Source organism: Ambystoma mexicanum, chromosome 2q (genome assembly GCF_040938575.1).
Source record: "Ambystoma mexicanum isolate Mex_15411 chromosome 2q, UKY_AmexF1_1, whole genome shotgun sequence".
NCBI lineage: Eukaryota > Metazoa > Chordata > Amphibia > Caudata > Ambystomatidae > Ambystoma > Ambystoma mexicanum.
Window position 1 is genome coordinate 702,039,269 of NC_090924.1, and position 17,799 is coordinate 702,057,067.

Here is a 17,799-nt window from a genome sequence, read left to right on the forward strand (position 1 = left end):
AGTGGGGTGATTAGCAGGGGAATGTGAGAGGAAAGGAGGTAGAGAAAAGAGTTTTGAGCAGTTTCTGGAACTTAAGGAGGCCCGGCTCAAGTCCTAGGGAGGCTGTTCCAAAGAGGCGCCATCTGAGGAGACACCCATTTGAAGCTCAAAGCGAGTCCTTTTTACCAGTGAGGCTAACTAATCCTTAAGCACAGAGAAGCCACCTGGCTATCATGTGTGCTACTAAAGCCTGATAACATAACAAGCAAATGTTTTCTGCCTGCCGTGTGAGGAGAGGGCAAAGGAAGCAAGGACCAGATCTGGCCATATGTTGAAATGTCTTGGATTCCTGAGCAGAATCCTCATCTTAAGCGCTTGTCTGGGAATGTTTAAATACGGAAGTCACCATGGAGCGGTGGGCGCCATATGTATGCATGATTGGACATTCCTGATTGGAAGCAGAGTAGAGACTCTGCTCCCAATAGGTCTCTTTAACCTGATGCCCTGCTCCATTTATTTGTCCAACCCTAGTACAGGAAAAACTCCAAATTGTCGAAGACAGAGGAATTCTTGCTGCTGTAACTTGCCAAGACCAGTCGGATGGCAAAGCTCTGCCAGTGTCTTTGGATGCTGACATCTCAAGAGACCAGAAGGGGTCAGCAGATTGGTGCTCTCTTCCCCTAATTTAGCAGGCACAGCTGGGATGGAACCCATAAAGGTCGCCCCTGCTCCCCATTGCTGCTAAGCCATGCGCAGATCCACCATAAAGAGATAGGTGCGCCGGAAAAGCTGGAGTGTAGTGACTCCACAACCTGGAAACCAAGCTACACCACATAATTATTTAGGGTGCACTTCACCCCCAAATGGAACACTGGGTGTGTACAGAATACACATAAATAACCTGCCTATGTACTACTGTTTCCTTTAGTAATCACTGTTCCCAGAGCTTAAAACAAAACATCTAAGAGACACCTATATTTCTATGCATTCTTATTTCCAACTGTGTGAGAGTGTGCATGTTGTGGAATCTCACACTCATACGCCACTTATTTTGGTTAAAGAAAATTACCGAAATGGATGGGCAGAGATTAAAGCACAGCCTGCATCCAGCCTTGTACTTCTCAGTCCCTCCTATCCCCCAAACGACAATGATTTGATGCATTTGTTTTGCGCAACCGGGTGGAGCAATCTGCATCTAGGCCTAGATGTTACAGCAATGAGGATTCAATATAGGTAGTTATACAGGTAATTGGGAGAGTGTTCCAGAAGGAAGGACCGGAAACCGAGAAGTGCTTATCCCCATTGGTAACGTGGTGAAAGGGAGGAACAACTAGGAGATGTTGGTGAGCAGACCATGGGGCACGGTAGGGCTGTATTCTGTTTAGAAGATAAAATGTTGCCAGAATGTGGATACATTTGAAGACCAGACAGAGAAGCTTAAAAATTCTCTGTTTGATCAGGAGCCAATGGCGTGAGCTATGCAGTTGAGAAATAGAGGAAGATTTTGGCACATTATAGAGTAATATAACAGCTGCATTCTGTGCCAATTGTAGGCACGGACGTTATATTTCTGGGATTCCTACTAAAGGGACATTGAAATAGTCTAGAGTTAATCAGTGTCAACACACAATGTAGGGTCAGTTATCGGCAGGGATAAAAGAAAGGGCAGATTGAAATTGTTGAAACTAAATGGTTTTTGCAATCATGCTCACCTGCTGCTCGCAGCAGAGACTGTCTTGCCAGTAGCATCCATGTTTTTGTGGATCTTGGAAGAGGCAGTGGATGGCATGCATAGTAGTTTGTTCAATGAGTATTTAGGGCCAAATAAGATCAGTTCAGTCTTCGGAGGATTCATTTGGAATTTACTGTTAGTCATCCTTTTTCACACCTTTTTTTTTTTTAGCATCGCTTGTACCTCTAGAAGCAGTTGTGGGATGTGTTTTCTTGCCTGGCTACTGGTGGTACGCGGGATACTTTCTTTGGAATTCCAGGGTGTATCCGTGGGCCAGGGCGTCCAGCACCCAACAGTCGGTGGAGATGGACTTCCACACGCCGACGAAGTTCGCCAGCCGGCCTCCCACTGGGGTGCTCGTGTGGGGGCCCGACGTCACAGCCGGTTCAGTCCTGCTTTGTCGTGGACGTCCCACCTTGGGGGCCTTGGCGGCGACAACGACGACGATTTCCTGGCGGCCCCTACAGGCCCCTGTAGGTTTCCTGGGTCGAGGAATGGGGTGGTTGACGGTACAAAGAGAAGTTGCCACTGAATCCTTTGGAGGCACCATGGGACTTGCCTCCGTAGGTCCGAAAGGACGGTCGTCACTGTTGGGAGTGTGCCAAAGGCACGAGCCATCTCGGTATCTGCCTTGATGGCTTGCAGAGATTCTTCCACCATATTGCCGAACAAGTTGTCCCCGTCGAAGGGCATGTCCAATACCCTTGTCTGCACGACCTGATGGAAATTTGTGGCCTTCAGCGAACCTCGCCGACGAAGGCAAACGCTGTTGCCCATCTGGCAGAAGCCGGTGTCATAGATGCTCGTGGCCACCGTGATGGCATGGTCCGATGCCACCTGGCCTTCTGGTAGGATTTCAAGGGCCTGCGCCCTCTTGTCGTCTGGAAGGAAGTCCAGGAGAGGGGCAATCTTAAACCAAAGCTCCCTGTCATAGCGGGCCACGATGGCAACAGCGTTGTCCGCCTTAATGGTCGTTGCCGACGAGATATATTCAATTGCGTCACTGGATCTCACACCCATAGGTAAAAAGAGCAGGGTTACGACCCCCGGTAGGCCTAGAACTAACAATACGGGAGGAGACACATGAAAAAGGGATCACTAGACTATACAAGCTACTGGATAAGGTGAAAACAGACGACTCCCTCCAGTACATGAAAGATTGGGAACGGGACATAGGAGAGGAGATTACGCAGGAAGAATGGAGTCAAATCTCGAGGAGGGCGCACAACTTATCCAAATCCACAGCAATTAAAGAATCGGCATACAAACTATGTTACCGCTGGTACTTACCCCCAAGTAGAATACACAGAATGATCCCCTCGTACCCCTCAGAATGCTGGCGGCAGTGTGGAGAAAGAGGAGACATGTTCCATATGTGGTGGTCGTGCCCAAGGATAAAAATATTCTTGAAAGAAATACTGAGCCTGATCAGGGACATAACGGGCGCAGACCTACCATGGTCCCCGAAAGTCATTCTGCTGGGGGCAGTGGCAGAAGGGAACTATGCAGCCTCAGGAAACAGAGCGGCCCTCATAACCACCTTCTGGCTGCAGCAAGGATGAAAGTGGCCCAACGATGGAAGACAGTGGAGGGCCCTACAACTCCATGGTGGTGGGTGAAAGTGTGGGGAGTTATGGCAATGGAAAACATCTGCGCCACAAAATCAGGGTCATATCTGAAATTCTTGGCCATATGGGACCCACTCCAGGACTATGTGGGGGAGCGGGAGAATCAGTAATTTAAACCCTGGGCTCTTAGAAACATCCATATCAGATAAAGGCAGCAGAAGATATGGCGAGGGGTTGCCTCTTGGAATTGTTCTGGTTACAACCATGGTTTTGATTGGTTCAATTAATAAAAGGAAAAGGAGGGGCGGGTGGGGGGTTGGGGGGGATGTATGAAGACAATACTAGACTCTACAAGAAAAATCAAGGGGGTTGAATAAAAGGTTCATGTTGATAACAATGTTCTTAACACATGTTGTAACGAAAGCTCAACCATTGTCTTAAGTTAAAAATGAAAATTAAGTTGGTTGAAAAAAAAAAAATCTGAAGATGGCTGCCAGAGGAGGGGCTTAGGTAGAGGGCAGAAATTGGCTTGGGGCAGTATGACCCAGAGATCAGTGATTGGTTGTTAGGAGGAAGACAGTTCAGAAACTAAACTGAAACAGATTATTTCTTTACTGAGGATTCCCAGCCCGACGACCGGGAATATTCATGAGCATGTGAATCAATGCGAGACCCCATGCTGGAGAACTTAAACCTTCTCCAGCATGGGGTCTGGCATGGATGCACATGAATAACGATTATACAGTAGTACATATACACAACCACAGGAGGTGGCAACGCTCAACAGAAGCAAGCAGACTCACCTCAAACAAACAGGTTGCGCAGCACCACCTGGCCGACTCAGGACTACTCCCTGGAATCCCTGACGATGCAGTAGAAACTTGTGAAGATATGCATGGACCTCCACATAGCAGCCCTGCAGATGTCGACCAGGGGCACACCAGAGAGAAACGCTGTAATTGCTGCAATGGCTCTGATGGAATCGGCTCTCAGCCGGCCTGGCAGAAGCATGTTAATCAGTCGATGACAGTGCATGATGCAGCCGGATAGCCACCTGGAGATGGAAGCCTTCAATAAGGCCTTGACAAACAAGTGAAAAGTGTTCCGAAAATTCTCAGTACAGACCACATAGAACTTCCAAGGCACTTTCTGATGGCAATGACGGATTCGGGAAGAAGATGGCTAACACCAAAGGTTTGTTGAAGTGTAATCCCAAATGCACCTTTGGCATGAAGGTGGCGTGTGTACGCAGTACCACCCTTAAAGCATGGAAAGAAAAGTAAAGCTGCTTGCAAGACAGGGCCTGAATCTTCCCAATCCTCCTGGCCAAAGTGATAGCCACGAGGAAAGCGGTCTTCCACGAGAGAAACTTGAGCGGGACCTGATGCATAGGTTCAAAAGGAGCGCGCCCATGAGCTTAGTTAGTACTACACTGAGCTCCCAAGCCGGGGAAGGGGCTTATTCCTTGACAATTCTGTGAGACCACAGCGAAGGTCTGCCTGGAGACCTGCTGTACCTGGATATGGCGGCGAGATGCACCTTGATAGAGGCATGAGCCAATCCCGCTTTGGCCAAGGAAAGCAAGTATGGTAGAAACTGCAGGGCCGTGACACGTAGCAAGGTCATCTTTTGTGTCCGGCAACACACAGGGAAGCGCTTCCATTTATGCCTGTAGAACTTCAACGTTGACGAGGCTCTGGCCCTGGCCAGGATGTCCTTACATTCTTGAGATAAAGCATAACCCTGAAATTTTAGGGCCGACTCTGGTTCTGGGACTCTGGGTCTTGAGGCAGAATCGCCCCCTCCCCCATTTTCTGGCGAGAAGGTCCGGTGAGAGTGGCAGCCTGATCGACGGGGCCACTGATAGACGCAGCAGGTCCCAATACCAGATTTGTCTCGGCCACACTAGGGCAACGAGTGCCATCCGGCAGTGGCACTGAGTGTGTTTATCACACGTAAAAGGAGTGGGAACTGAGGAAAAGGCACAGGAACGGGAATGCGTCCCCCATGCTCCTCGGTTGAGGGAACCTGCTGGCGAACCTCTAGCACTTGGTGCACACCGCCATCGTGAAGAGATCGATATGGGGCTGCCCTCATTTGTTGAACAGAAGATACAACTGGTCATGGCAAGGCTACCTCTCTTGGCAAGAATGCAGTTCCCTGCTGAGCGAGTCCGCGATGGTGTTCTTGACTCCCACCAGGTGAAACGGAACAAGGAACTTGCCTTGAGTAATGGCCCATCTCCACAAGTCCTGGGCCTCTTTGGAGAGTGCCGGTGAGCGGGACCCCCCTGTTTCCAGATGTAGAACATGGTGGTGGTTTTGTCTGTGAATCTTCACCACCTTGTCCTTGAATGACGACAGAAAAGACTTGAGGGCCCAGAATACGGCCCAAAGTTCCAGGATGTTGGTGTGGAAGTCCTTTTCTTCCGGTTGCCAGAGGCCTCTGGCGTGCAACTGTCGGGTGTGGGCTCCCTATCTCTCTAGAGAGGCATCCGTGGTCACCGTCTCCTGGTAAGGAGGAACCTGATGAAGCGTAGCTCTGTGGACAAGATGTTACCGAACACCCCACCACTGTTTCGCCCGATGGAATCCCTCGCTGAGGGATATCTTGTCCGTAAAGTTCCCCAACAATTGCATCCACCTTGCATCTAGGATGCAAAGGTGAATGAGGCTGATTCAGGAGGACAACATGCCCAGCAGCAAACTAATGGACCGCACAGTCGCCGCCTGGGCTGACAACAAACGCTACACTTTGCCTTGTATGGTTCTCACCCTCTCCTCCGAAGGAGACGCCAAACACGTCACTGTGTTGAGTCGTGCACCTATGAATAGAGCGTCCTCAGAAGGCGTCAAGCAAGACCTTGGATAGTTCATGGAGAAGCCCAACTCGTCAGCAGACATACGGTCTTCGACGTGTGCTTGTTTGCCAGAGATTGTGAGCGGGCACGCACCAGCCAGTCATCCAGGTAGGGGTATACGTGGATACCTTGTGGACGTAGATGTGCCACCACCACCACCACCAAGGTCAGACTTCGTAAAACACCCTCAGGGCTGATTGCAGGCCGAAAGGCAAGCCTTGAACTGGTAGTGCTGACCTTGAACTACGAATCGTAGGAACTTGCAGTGGGGATGTGGAAGTAGGCGTCCACCATGTCCAACGTCGTTAGAAAATCATCTTGTGCAAGCTGGCCAAGCACGTGTTGCAATGTGACCATCCAGAACTTTTGGGACTTTAAGTACTTGTTAAGATGACGCAGATCCAGAATCGGCCTCCAACATCCTGTCTTCTTTCGAACTAGAAAATATCTGGAATATACTCCAGACCCCAGAGCCTCTCAGGGACGGGTTCTATTGCCCCTCTCTGTAACATGGCCTGCACCTCTTGAAGAAACTGGGGCCTGTGTTCCTGTCACTGAATCCGAGGGATACAAGGAAACCTGCGTTGGAACTCCAAGGTGTGACCCTGGCCGAGAGCATCCAGCACCCATCTGTTTGTGGTTATCTTTTCCCACGTGCTGATGAACTTTGCCAGCCGGCCTCCCACTGTGGTGCGTAGGTGGGGCCCCGCTGCCACGGCCGGTTCAGGAATGCTTAGGAGTTGGGGCTCTGCGCTGCGGATGGCACAGCCGCCGTCTGCTGCTTTGAGAGTGCCCCTGTGTGCTTGAGTGGAAGAGCATGAAGGCTGCCTGTATAGGATAATATAACCCTTGCAAGATCTTCCTGGCTTTCCTCTGGAGGAGCGAAAGGACGGTGGTCGCTGCAGAAAAGTTCCCAGGGAACGTGCTGTCTCTGTCAGTCTTTATCGCCTGCAAAGACTCATCAACCGCCTTTCCAAAGAGGTTCTTCCCGTCTAACAGCATTTCCAGCACCTTAGTCTGAACGTCCTGGCAGAAGTTGGTTGCCTTCAACCAACCTTGATGACGCAGGGACACCCCGTTCCCCATCTGGCGGAAACCAGTGTCTGCGATGGCATGATCTGAGACCACTTCCCCTTCCTGAAAGAGTTCTAGTGCCGCAACCTTCTAGTTTTTGTAGCAGGAAGTCCAGGATAAGGCCCAGCTTGAACCATAGTTCCCAGTCATAACAGGACAAAATGGCTAAGGAGTTAGCTGCTTTGATGGTTGAGGCTGTTGTATGATTTATCCTCTTGCACATTGCATCCAGCTTCTTCCCCTCCTGGTCCGGAGGTACAATGGCTGCCGATGCCTGGTTTGCCGAGCTTTTCATTGCTATGGCCGAGACCACCAAATCCGGTGAGGGCTGAGACCTTAAGCACCTGGGAGCTGAATCTGGCCCCCGTACTTGGATTTTTCATTAGAGCTAGGCCTTCCTCCCAGATGTCATCCAGGAAGGGAATGGACATGGTCTTTCTTCTCAACTCTCGCCGCTGGTACAGGAAACCCTCTTTCTTAGTCTCCTCGAGAACCAACTGAAACAGTTCAGAGGCCCTTGACATGACAGAATGAAAGGATCCAACTTCGTCTGGTGGGGAGGCCGTACAGGGTTCGACCGCTTGTGGGGTTTCTCAGTCATCTGCGATGAAAGCGGCATCCTCGTTTGGTCCCTGTAAACATGCATGGTAGCCGTGTGTGGATCCGGGGCTCCAGGTGGGGTCTTTTCGCAACAAGGTGGTGGTGGAGGAGTCCGAGTATGCCGACGACCAGCCCCCCCGCCCTTTGGACTTCCTCTTCCGTGGGGAGGGGTTCAACCTCAGAGGCTCTGGCGCCACCCACGGAGGTGTAGGCTCTGATGGAGGCATCCTTCACTGGATTTCGGTGACCAGTGTGGGATACATTGACCCACTGAGCAGAATTCCCATCCATAACCAAGCTGCACTTCAGCAGAACCAGCAACATGGCTGCGCTGGCTCCTTTGAGCATCACTGTCTCGCATGAAAACTGCGTTTTTCAGCTACAATAGGATGGCTGCACTGTTTTGCCAAACACCATTGGGCAAGTTGGAACAGGGAGCACCCCGAGAAAGGGTGCCAGGGTGTGTTCTTGTGTGTACTAAAGAAGCAAAGTGAAAAGCTGTGCTGCTTTGCTGCTAGCCCAAAGTTTCCCAGTGAAAAAGGGAAATATTTTACATTTAAAATGATGCCACTCTGATGCTATTTTCATCTGTCCTACATTACTCTGCTTTTATTAGTGAGGCTCTGCCATACCCATCCATATACAGATTGTGTCCCAGCAGGAGAGAGCATTATTCCTGAATGGCAGGCTGTGTCAGACCAAGTCGGGGAAATCAACAGAAGCTTTACTTTCAGCTGCACGGAAAAACGCTTGACTTTTGGGCTACAAAATGTCAAAAATCACTGCTTCAAAAGAAACCCTAGCTCCAAGGGCATATGTCAATTTCAGTGGACATGGTCTTAAACAGATTGCTGTATAAGTGAAATTAACTAGGGCAAAACAGTGTTTAGAAGTCAGAAGGAAGAGAAAACCTTTTGAAATGGTCTGCCCAGCAGACTTCACCATGGGTTCAAATGGGCTTTTGCAAATAAGGAATAAGGCCTGTTTTAGAAATATGATCTAATGTTTCTATATTCTTTTGTAAAGGTTCTGTTATGTTGTAATTGAACCAAGAACAAATAAAAAAAAGTGTAATGTTGAAAGAAAGCCTGTCTTAGCCTAGCAATGTAAAGTGGGGTTTTGCTGGGAAACATATGGGATGTTGCATTTCAAAAGGCTTGCTTTTGATTCAGAACAAAATAAAATAAAGGATTAAATGCAGTGGCTGGATTGTGGAAGCTCCAGAACAGGGTTTTCTGCTGGCCTGGCTAAACTGAGGCCTTCCCCCAAAAGGAGCCACCATACCTTTCTGGGACATGCATGTTAATTGCTACCTTTGAAAACTTTGAATGGAACAAGAGAAAGAAATATCACACGCTCGTCAGACTTCTGTCTGGGCTTCAGCTTGAGACAATAGATCTGGGACACCTACGTGTGTAGTGTGGAAAGTAACAAACCTTCAATCAAGCTGGGAAAACCCCATGGCCACCCTGGGCTGAACTGACAGTTGGTGGTAGCCTGGAAAGACATGACCATATTTGGAGGACAAAGGCAGCCCCATCTGTCTCAAAATACTATTTGATGAATAAACTTTTAAGACTGTTAATTCTGTAACCTGACAGCACAGAAATGTAAAAGTTGTACAGTTTAAGTGTAATTTGTGTGGCTTTTAAACAAGACATGGTAGCCTTCACTGGCCTATTGTAGACAGAAATGGCAGAGAATTGGATATTCTGAGGAAAGTGTATCTGATGGCACTTTGAAATTAAATATTCACATGATTATATATATGGAATTTAAGGTAAGTAAGTTCATTGAAAAACCATGAAAAACTATTAGACGGACGAAACAAAGTCCTACAAACGTGAGAATTGGACTGCAATGCTCTGCGTGAAATATGTAATCTGCCTATGTAATTTGGTAAAGTGCCAGAACGGTACAAATGTGTAATTTATGTTAAAACTGATTTTAGCAAAAGTAACTGTGGGATGATCCTGTGCATTGTAAAGCACACATCATAAATCTGATGTCATGCCCAGGAAACCCAACTGGCTGACAGCGAGGCGGTAACAATCACCTCTGACCAATCCAGCTGTTTAGAGGCATGCCCAGCCTAAACCTGCCCCATCGTATAATCCTATGATGTCACCATGCCTTATAAATAAGAGACGCTGACAGAACTCTGAATTTCCAGCGCCTGCGTATCCTGACATTCCAGATCCACCTTTGCAAGATTCCAAACTCTACTGCAAGGCCAAAGCATAGCTGATCCTATCCCAGCAAGTCCATTGATCCAGAAATTCCACTAAATTCCCTATAACAAAGGGGAAAAGCTGTGGTACCCTTTTGGGAAGCATCCTGTGACCAGACCTGCTTTTTGCCCACTCCCTGCATGCCCACTGTATCCTTGCCATCATCCAGTGACCAGACTTGCCCAGCTGTTTGCTGTTAGGAGAGCTGCCTTCCTGTGACCAGAATCTTTTGAGTCTAGAACCCGGTTGGCTGTCCCAAAAATTCCGAACTCCAGCACGCATTGTGAGCATTTCCCCATCCTATAGCAGCACATGGTCTACCCATTTTGATACCTGGTCTTGGTCGTCCTACTTTTTAAGTAATCTTATCCAGACCCTGATTCCTTTTTTAAAACTGTTAGAATTCTCTGTGCATCTTGTCCTTGATCGGCAAGCGTTAGCGACACTTTTCTCTTCATTTCTGTCTCGCATAGATCATAAGGCTGAAGGAAAGGGGTACACTGCGTGAAGGGTTACAACTGCAGCGTAAATTTCATCTTCACGGGCGGCGTTCCTCTTTTCAAGCCACTAAATCTAGTGTAAGTAAAATGTGTGTTTTCTTTCAAAACCGATTCTCTTTTTAACAGCTTTATCTTCCCAAAACCGAACCTCCTTTCACCTTGAAAATCTCATTCAATTCTTCAGCTATAGTGACCCTGTCACTTCTATATTGTCCCTGTGATGTGCATCTATCACCCAGCCTAAAAACCGCATTCCGATTTTGTGCATTTCACCCGTTTTCAAAAATAAATCGTTTTTGACATTTAAAGCGAAAAATGAAACTTTTCCATATGTGATTTGACTGCACTATGTTCTCAATTTCAACCTGCTTTGTGAGCCGTATGCCTTTTGTGATACTTTACCTTCTAGTTGCTAGTGATATAACATCGCTGATACTGTGATAAAACATATTTACATCATTATTTAACCATACATAAAATCGGATTTTGATTCTGTCTACTGCCTCATATCCCTGACTTCCTGCTTCTTCTTTCTATCCACTCAGAATTTGAGTAATTGTGGGTTGAGGGAATATTGCAGAGGGAAACCTTTACTTATTTATTCATATTTGTAGAGCGTGCAACAGCCTGTAGGCATCGTGGCGCTTGTTTACAGAGAACGAGCAAACTTAGTTACATGGAGAGAAGCATTAAACAATTTACATATTTACATTTTTCATTAAAGAGTACAATTTACAAATTGAGGGCAGTAGGAGAAGAGTGGTAAGGATGAGAGTGGGTGGGTAGGTGTTAGTTGAAGAGGGAGGTTTTGAGGTTTTTCCGGAAGACAAGGAGGGATGTTTCAGCTCCGAAGGTGGTAGGTAGCGAGTTCCAGAGTTTAGGGGCTATGTATGGAAACCAATCCCACCTGCTTTAACCCTGTGGATGTAAGGGGTGTTGAGTAGGTTGGTGTATCTGGTTCTTGTAGGACGCGAGGAGGTGGTTCTGGATATAGATTCTGATAGGTATGTGGGGTGCCGTAAAGGTTGAGGCATTTGTGAGTGATGGTGAGGATTTTGAAGGTAATGCGGTCTTTGACCGGGAGCCAGTGAACTGCCTGTCTGGCTTGGGAGAAATGCTTCCTTCTAGGGATGCTCAGTGCTGCTCTTAGAGCATTGTTTTCTGTTTTTTGATGTCTATTTAAGTTTTTTGTAGATGTGCCAGGTACGAGAGCATTGCAGTAGTCCAACTTGGCACCTATGGTCGCTCTAGCTATTGCGAGGCAGTTAGGTTTGGTAAGGTAGGGTTTTATGGCATTCATGAGCTTTGTGCTGTATGCAAAAACTTGGGTGCTAGCTATCCAAATTGAAAAAGTGCTCCTATTCATTTGTGCTTTGGATATGTTCTTGTAGAAGGTTACCCAAGCGTATTTCAGTGGTTTTTATTTTAACTATCACCCCATTGGTGATTGCTGCTCAATATAAAAATGGTGTGATTTCCCTTTAAATTAAAATAAAGATTGTATTCCCACCAACCGGCCAATGTGACCCGGGGTATTTGTAAAAGGGGGTGTGAGACGGGGTGGGTATCGGCTCAATTCAAATTCGTAGAAAATAAAGAAAGTATTCTAATTGAGCGCTACATCTTAGGCTAAGGGCAAGAGCCCTGATCTGGTGAGTGACGCCCGGTTAGAATCCTTCACACCAGTGTGTGTGGGGTAGATAGAATGTCCAGCGACATGTCCCTAGGTCTAGGGGAGAAAGGCAACACCGGAGTGGGGTCTGGGCTGATGCGTCTCCTTTTGCGAGCAGGGGACTCGGGTCCTCCTCCCCCAGATCCTCCCCCCTTGTCAGTACTCTAGTAGATCGGCTCCGCACTATCTGGAGTAGCCTACTGGTCGACAAACTGGGGAGGTTACACAGGTGGAACAGTCTCCCTCTCCCTCTCAGGAGGTTGCTGGGTCGGTGTGACCTCCTGGTTTTTCTTGGCCCTGGCTCCTTCGCCGTTGACTCTGCAGCCGTTATCTAGCCTTGGTGGCAAGGACACCCGTGGAGCACATGCCACTTCTTTCCTGGACATGCTCTACTTAAGAGCTGCCATAGTGGCTGTCGAAGAAGTGCCCGTGGCTGCTGCAAGGTCTTAGCGAACTTTGACAAGTCCTCCCCAGACTTGTTCTTCATCGGTTTATCTGCAGACACACACAGTTTGGAGGGGGTTAGTGACTTTCTCTTTGAAGAGGTTTGTTTCGTAGGCAGGATCACCGTGGAGGCTGACGGTGATCAGCTTTTGTCCGATTCGGGACCAGCATCAGCGGTGAACACAGCGGAGATAATGTTGCACAGCTCGGCCTTTTCTTGGACCCCCTGCGAGCAGGACGTCCTCAAAGGATCTCAACCTCCTCCTGCAAGGAGAATACTCCTCGGACCGGCCGGTCCTGGATGAGGCTTGACCCTGCCCTGAGTCAGTGGCCTTGCTTGACTTGAGCCACGCTGATGTCTGCTGTTGGTCTTTTTTTGGTTTTCTTGAGAAACCACAGCATACCTTGCATCCCTCATCGTGGTCCGGATGCAGGCAATACAAGCATTTGTTGTGCCGATCCTCCATGAAGACGTTTCTTAATCCACACTCTGCGCAGAGTTTGTAGAGGCTACGACCTTCCTTCCTTCCTTCTCTTCAGTCATGTTGAAAGGCGCGAAGTAGGCCCAAGACCGGGCCCTCTCAAAACTTTGATGATCCGACACTGGATGAAGATCTTCGCTGGTAGCAGAACCCCACGGCCGGTCTCTGTCCTTCGGCGAAGACAAAGCAAAAATCGGTCAAAATTGTAACTATTTTGGAAAGAAATTGCAAAAAACATGAATCTAGCTTGGAGAGCAACTTGAGGACTCCCAACACTGAAGCGTGAGGTAAAAATCTGAAGATGGCCACCAGGGGTGGAGCTTAGGGAGAGGACCGTCATTGGTTGGGGGCAGTATGATCCAGAGTACAGTGATTGGTTTAGAGGAGAAATACAGTTTTAAAGTGAAACCGTTTTTTCTTTGACCGAGTATTCCCAGCCTGACGACGGGGAATATTCATGAGCATGTGAATCCATGCCAGACCCCAGGCTGGAGAACCTGGGGCTGCTGAACAGTAGCTTTGTTCTGTTCCTCTGAAGAGATGGGTGTTTCACAGTCACCTGCCTCCTAATGTCTGATATGATTAACTGGTCTTGGGAGGCTGCATCTATGTTGTTGGGAGCAGCCTTTAACTGATCATCAGACATTTATCTGGCTTCAACCAGCAATTGGTCATTCTTGGGGTCTAGAGGAGATTCAACAGATTCCAGAGTTTTGTGCCACATTTCTGGCTTGAAGGCAGCCACAATGGCACTGACGGTAGCCTGCCAGAGAAATGGAAGTTAACTCTCTTCAAAGTACCATCCAATGCCATATTTTTCTTCCCCAAAGGGGCTGAAGAGGAAGATATGTAGTAGGATGGCTTAGCATGAGCTAACCCTGCTGAACAGTGATTGTGGAAGGAATGCTTTTATTACCCAACAACCAGTATTTGGCCTCCAATGGTTTATCGACACGAGCCATGGTGGGAGGTTCGCTCCATTCCCACTTAGAATTAATACAAAATAAAAATGTGAATGATCCTGCCCAATCCGAGCAGAGAAAGACTCTTGGTTGTAAAACGAGAAGCATGTTAGGGGAGGTGCAGGTGGGCAGGTGTTCTGCTATGTATGGTGTTCAGTTCCAGTTCCCGATGGGACAACATTTCGCAGTTTTTGCAGATAAAGTTTGGGACATAGGAGTACTTAAATGAAGAGCTGGAACCAAACCAATCAACATTAGTCAAAGAATATTTCTTATTGAGGGGTAAAATGCTTCACAGGAACATCTCTGTAAAGGGTCGGTCTCTGTCACCGGCTCCAGTGATGGTTAGCCTGCCGGCTGGTGGATTACTGCCATCCGCGAGGAAATCGCTCACACCGTCCAAGCCCAAATAGTCCAAGAGCGGATTGTCTCGAGCCCAGTCACCGGCTCCTCTATCGTCAACTTTTTTCACCAGGACCGTCGCCCCGCCGCTGACCACCCAGTCAACAACCACTTAGTCGTCAAAAGCCTCATGACTGAGTGCCCCGTTGATGGCCCTGTCGGTTAAGTTAAGAAAAACAAGTCTTCCTTTGGGGATGAAGAGTTTGTCAACGGCCGTCATCTTTACATCCATGACTGTCACAACGTCCAATGTCTCTTTGCCTCCTAGACCCACCAAAGGTCCGTACTACGATCCCGTCGACTGCTCTGCAGGCTCCTGCCATAGTGTCCTTCCTGAGAGGATCTGATCTGGTGAGAGACTTGGCTCCAGCTCTGGACTTCCTGCCCAGGCCCACCAAGGCAGTGTTCACTCCTGCCCCTATTGGATCCCCCGGAGATCACTAAATATCTACACCAGTTCGTAGAAGGACCTGTCTGAAGATTTTTATTCAGATCAGGAAGTGGGATCATGAACCCATGCCTCATGAGGGATCACCATCCCATGAGCCTTACCAGCCGTTTAGCCCCCCCAGAGGGGTTCAGGTCCAGCTTCTGCTACTGCTGCACCACCTGCTCCTGCACCAAGGGACATGTCATTGGACATCCTAATCACCCTGTATCCATTGGTAGCGGAAATTCAGTAGAGGCTGCCCACTGCTCCTATGCCTGGTCCATCCAGGAGTCCCCCCCCCCCAAGGCCATCTCAACATCAGCTGACTCCACCTCATAGGCACCCATTACCCCAATGCCAGTGCTAGGGTCCCTGTCCCCTGTGGCAGAGGAGCAATTCACACAGATACTGGCACAGGCGCAACCGCAAGTCACACAGAGGAGTATGACGACGTACTAACCCATCTCCCCACTTCTTGCTCCAACATAACCAACGCCACTACACATGACTAGAGGCTAGCCATACTACCCAAACACACCCAGAATAAATATAACGCTCACACCCCAACAACTCTCTGAGACTATGGAAAAAATAGAGGTATAAACCCTGCACATAGTCCATGAATCCACCAACACTACACAAATGCACACCAACACAATATATTTAAAACCCGACAGCCATCCGTGACACTGGACCCCTTATAGATACAACTAACTAGTGCGCACGACCACAATCCCCACCATAACATCACACAACACACACACCCAACACAAACACTAGCACACATCCGAGGCACTGAGTGCTGCCCATACAGTTACAACACACTGGGCCTGCCGAACCAGATAACGCTCACAGATGCCCTTTCCTCTGGGTTCTGAACCTATTCCTATCGTTCTATCCCCACTAACATAGGCAGCCCTCCTCTCTTGCAGAGCCACTTGAGCGCCTGCAGACTGCCCTTGGGTAGTAGTGGTGCACGGTATAAATCAGCATAACATAACATCTCCAGAACTCATAATATGAACAAATAGTCAGACTCAAACTTTGCTCTTCCATAATGAGAGAATTTTACAAAAAACTATGAATGGCTTGCTTTGATTAGAATAGTTATATTCATATTTAAATGTCCTCATTATCCTTTTCACATTCCACTGTCACAATGTGTAAAAAAAAGATGATTCCATTTGGAGCAACATGCAAAAGGGACACTTCCTGTTTCCTACACCACTCTCTTCAATAAAATGGGAAACAGTCAATGAGAGACTATTTAAAATTCTCTTTAACCCCTTAATTGCGATAGGAATTCATTGTGCTGTGCTAAGATCAATTAATGCTAAATGCACTAAGAATGTGTAGGTCACATTCTTAGCAAGGGGAACAAAGTGCCAAGCATGCAACTTCTTGGCAGTCAATGAGTTAATATGATAAATGGAAAAGAATGCTGTAATTAGGAGAACCACATTAGGATGTGCCGCCTTAAATAAAGGCTTTTATAGAACTGTGTGATACATTAAGCTAACACTTCATTTGGTTTGTTACTGAAGCCAAAAGCCATCAATACATCAACTTTATAAATAATCATATCAACATTTAATGTTAAATAGCGATTAGTACCTTGCTCTCCAAATGCTTTGCTTGTGAAACCGTTGAATGGAGAAGGAAACAGTTGTTACTGCAGAAGACAATGTCCTCATTCTCCACACCACCAAGGCCAACATGGTGCTCCTGCAAATTAAACATTAATATTTTTAACATATTCTCAAGATTTTCATATATTATTTTAGCGATCGGGTTAGCATCCCCCAGACTCTAACATTTGGCAAAGGTTAGAAACCTTTGTGAAACTGGGCCCCTATTAAATGTGTTCTTGTACCAAATATTGACCTGGGAGCTTGAAATTATGATGGCCAACAGTGAGGATTCTGTGGGAGTGGATGCCCACCTGCTTTACTTGACATCACAGATGAACAAGTTACTTACCAACTGTAACGTTCTTTCGATTGGATGTTCCTCCCACGTATTCCTCATCTTAGATATATCTTTACCTTTAGGTTTCGCCTCGGAAAAATGTTTCTCTCTCCAGCAGGAGGCGCTCCACTCGAGGCCGCGGCGTCGATGTCCCTCGGCGGCATCTGTCGAGCACCGACGTCATCCCCCATATAAGAGCCTCGAGCGCGCCTGTTGGCTTCAGTTCTGTTTTTTCGTGTATTATCGTCCATGGATTTTGATAGTCAATGACATGCCTCTTTTGACCCAAGCCCTAAAACAGTTTACAGTGTAATTCATGTAAACTGTACTGTGGGGTTAGGATGGGAGGGTTGATGAGGAATACGTGGGAGGAACATCCAATCGAAAGAATGTTAAACTTGTTCTTCGAATGGATTGTGTCCTCCCACACATTCCTCATCTTAGATAGATTCCCAAAGCAGTTTTGTATTGGAGGTGGGAGTACAGTATCTTTTTTAATCGTGTACAGAATGGAGTACAGATTTCACAAACAGACCTCCTTGAGAAGAAGTCGAGTCCAATGCATAATATTTTATAAAGGTGTGCATGGATGACCATGTGCCCGCTGCACAAATATCTTGCACAGGGACACCCCTTTTTAGTGCTGTTGAAGTTGCCATGCCCCTGGTCGAATGAGCTCTCAGTCCATAAGGTGGTTCTTTTCCCGCCAATCTGTAATATTCTGTTATGGCTAAAATTATCCATCTGCATAATGTCTGTTTAGTTACCGGAAGGCCCAGTTTACGTCCAGTGTATCCCACAAAAAGTCGATCACACTGACAAATTTTTGCCAATCTTGAGATGTAAAAGCTAAGAGCTCTCCTGGGATCTAGTCTATGAAGTCGCTCCTCTTCCT

General features: G+C 47.6%; 1 protein-coding gene across 7 annotated transcripts in view; it reads right to left on the reverse strand.

Annotated features, from left to right (window-relative positions):
* KMT2C (lysine methyltransferase 2C) overlaps window positions 1-17,799 on the reverse strand; it is a 2,745,351-nt gene that overhangs the window by 417,505 nt on the left and 2,310,047 nt on the right. For all 7 annotated transcript variants that reach the window (XM_069647923.1, XM_069647922.1, XM_069647921.1 and 4 more), the window contains one exon: window positions 16,551-16,661. In XM_069647923.1, the coding sequence (XP_069504024.1) occupies window positions 16,551-16,661 (111 nt within the window). The remainder of the gene's footprint in view (window positions 1-16,550; window positions 16,662-17,799) is intronic.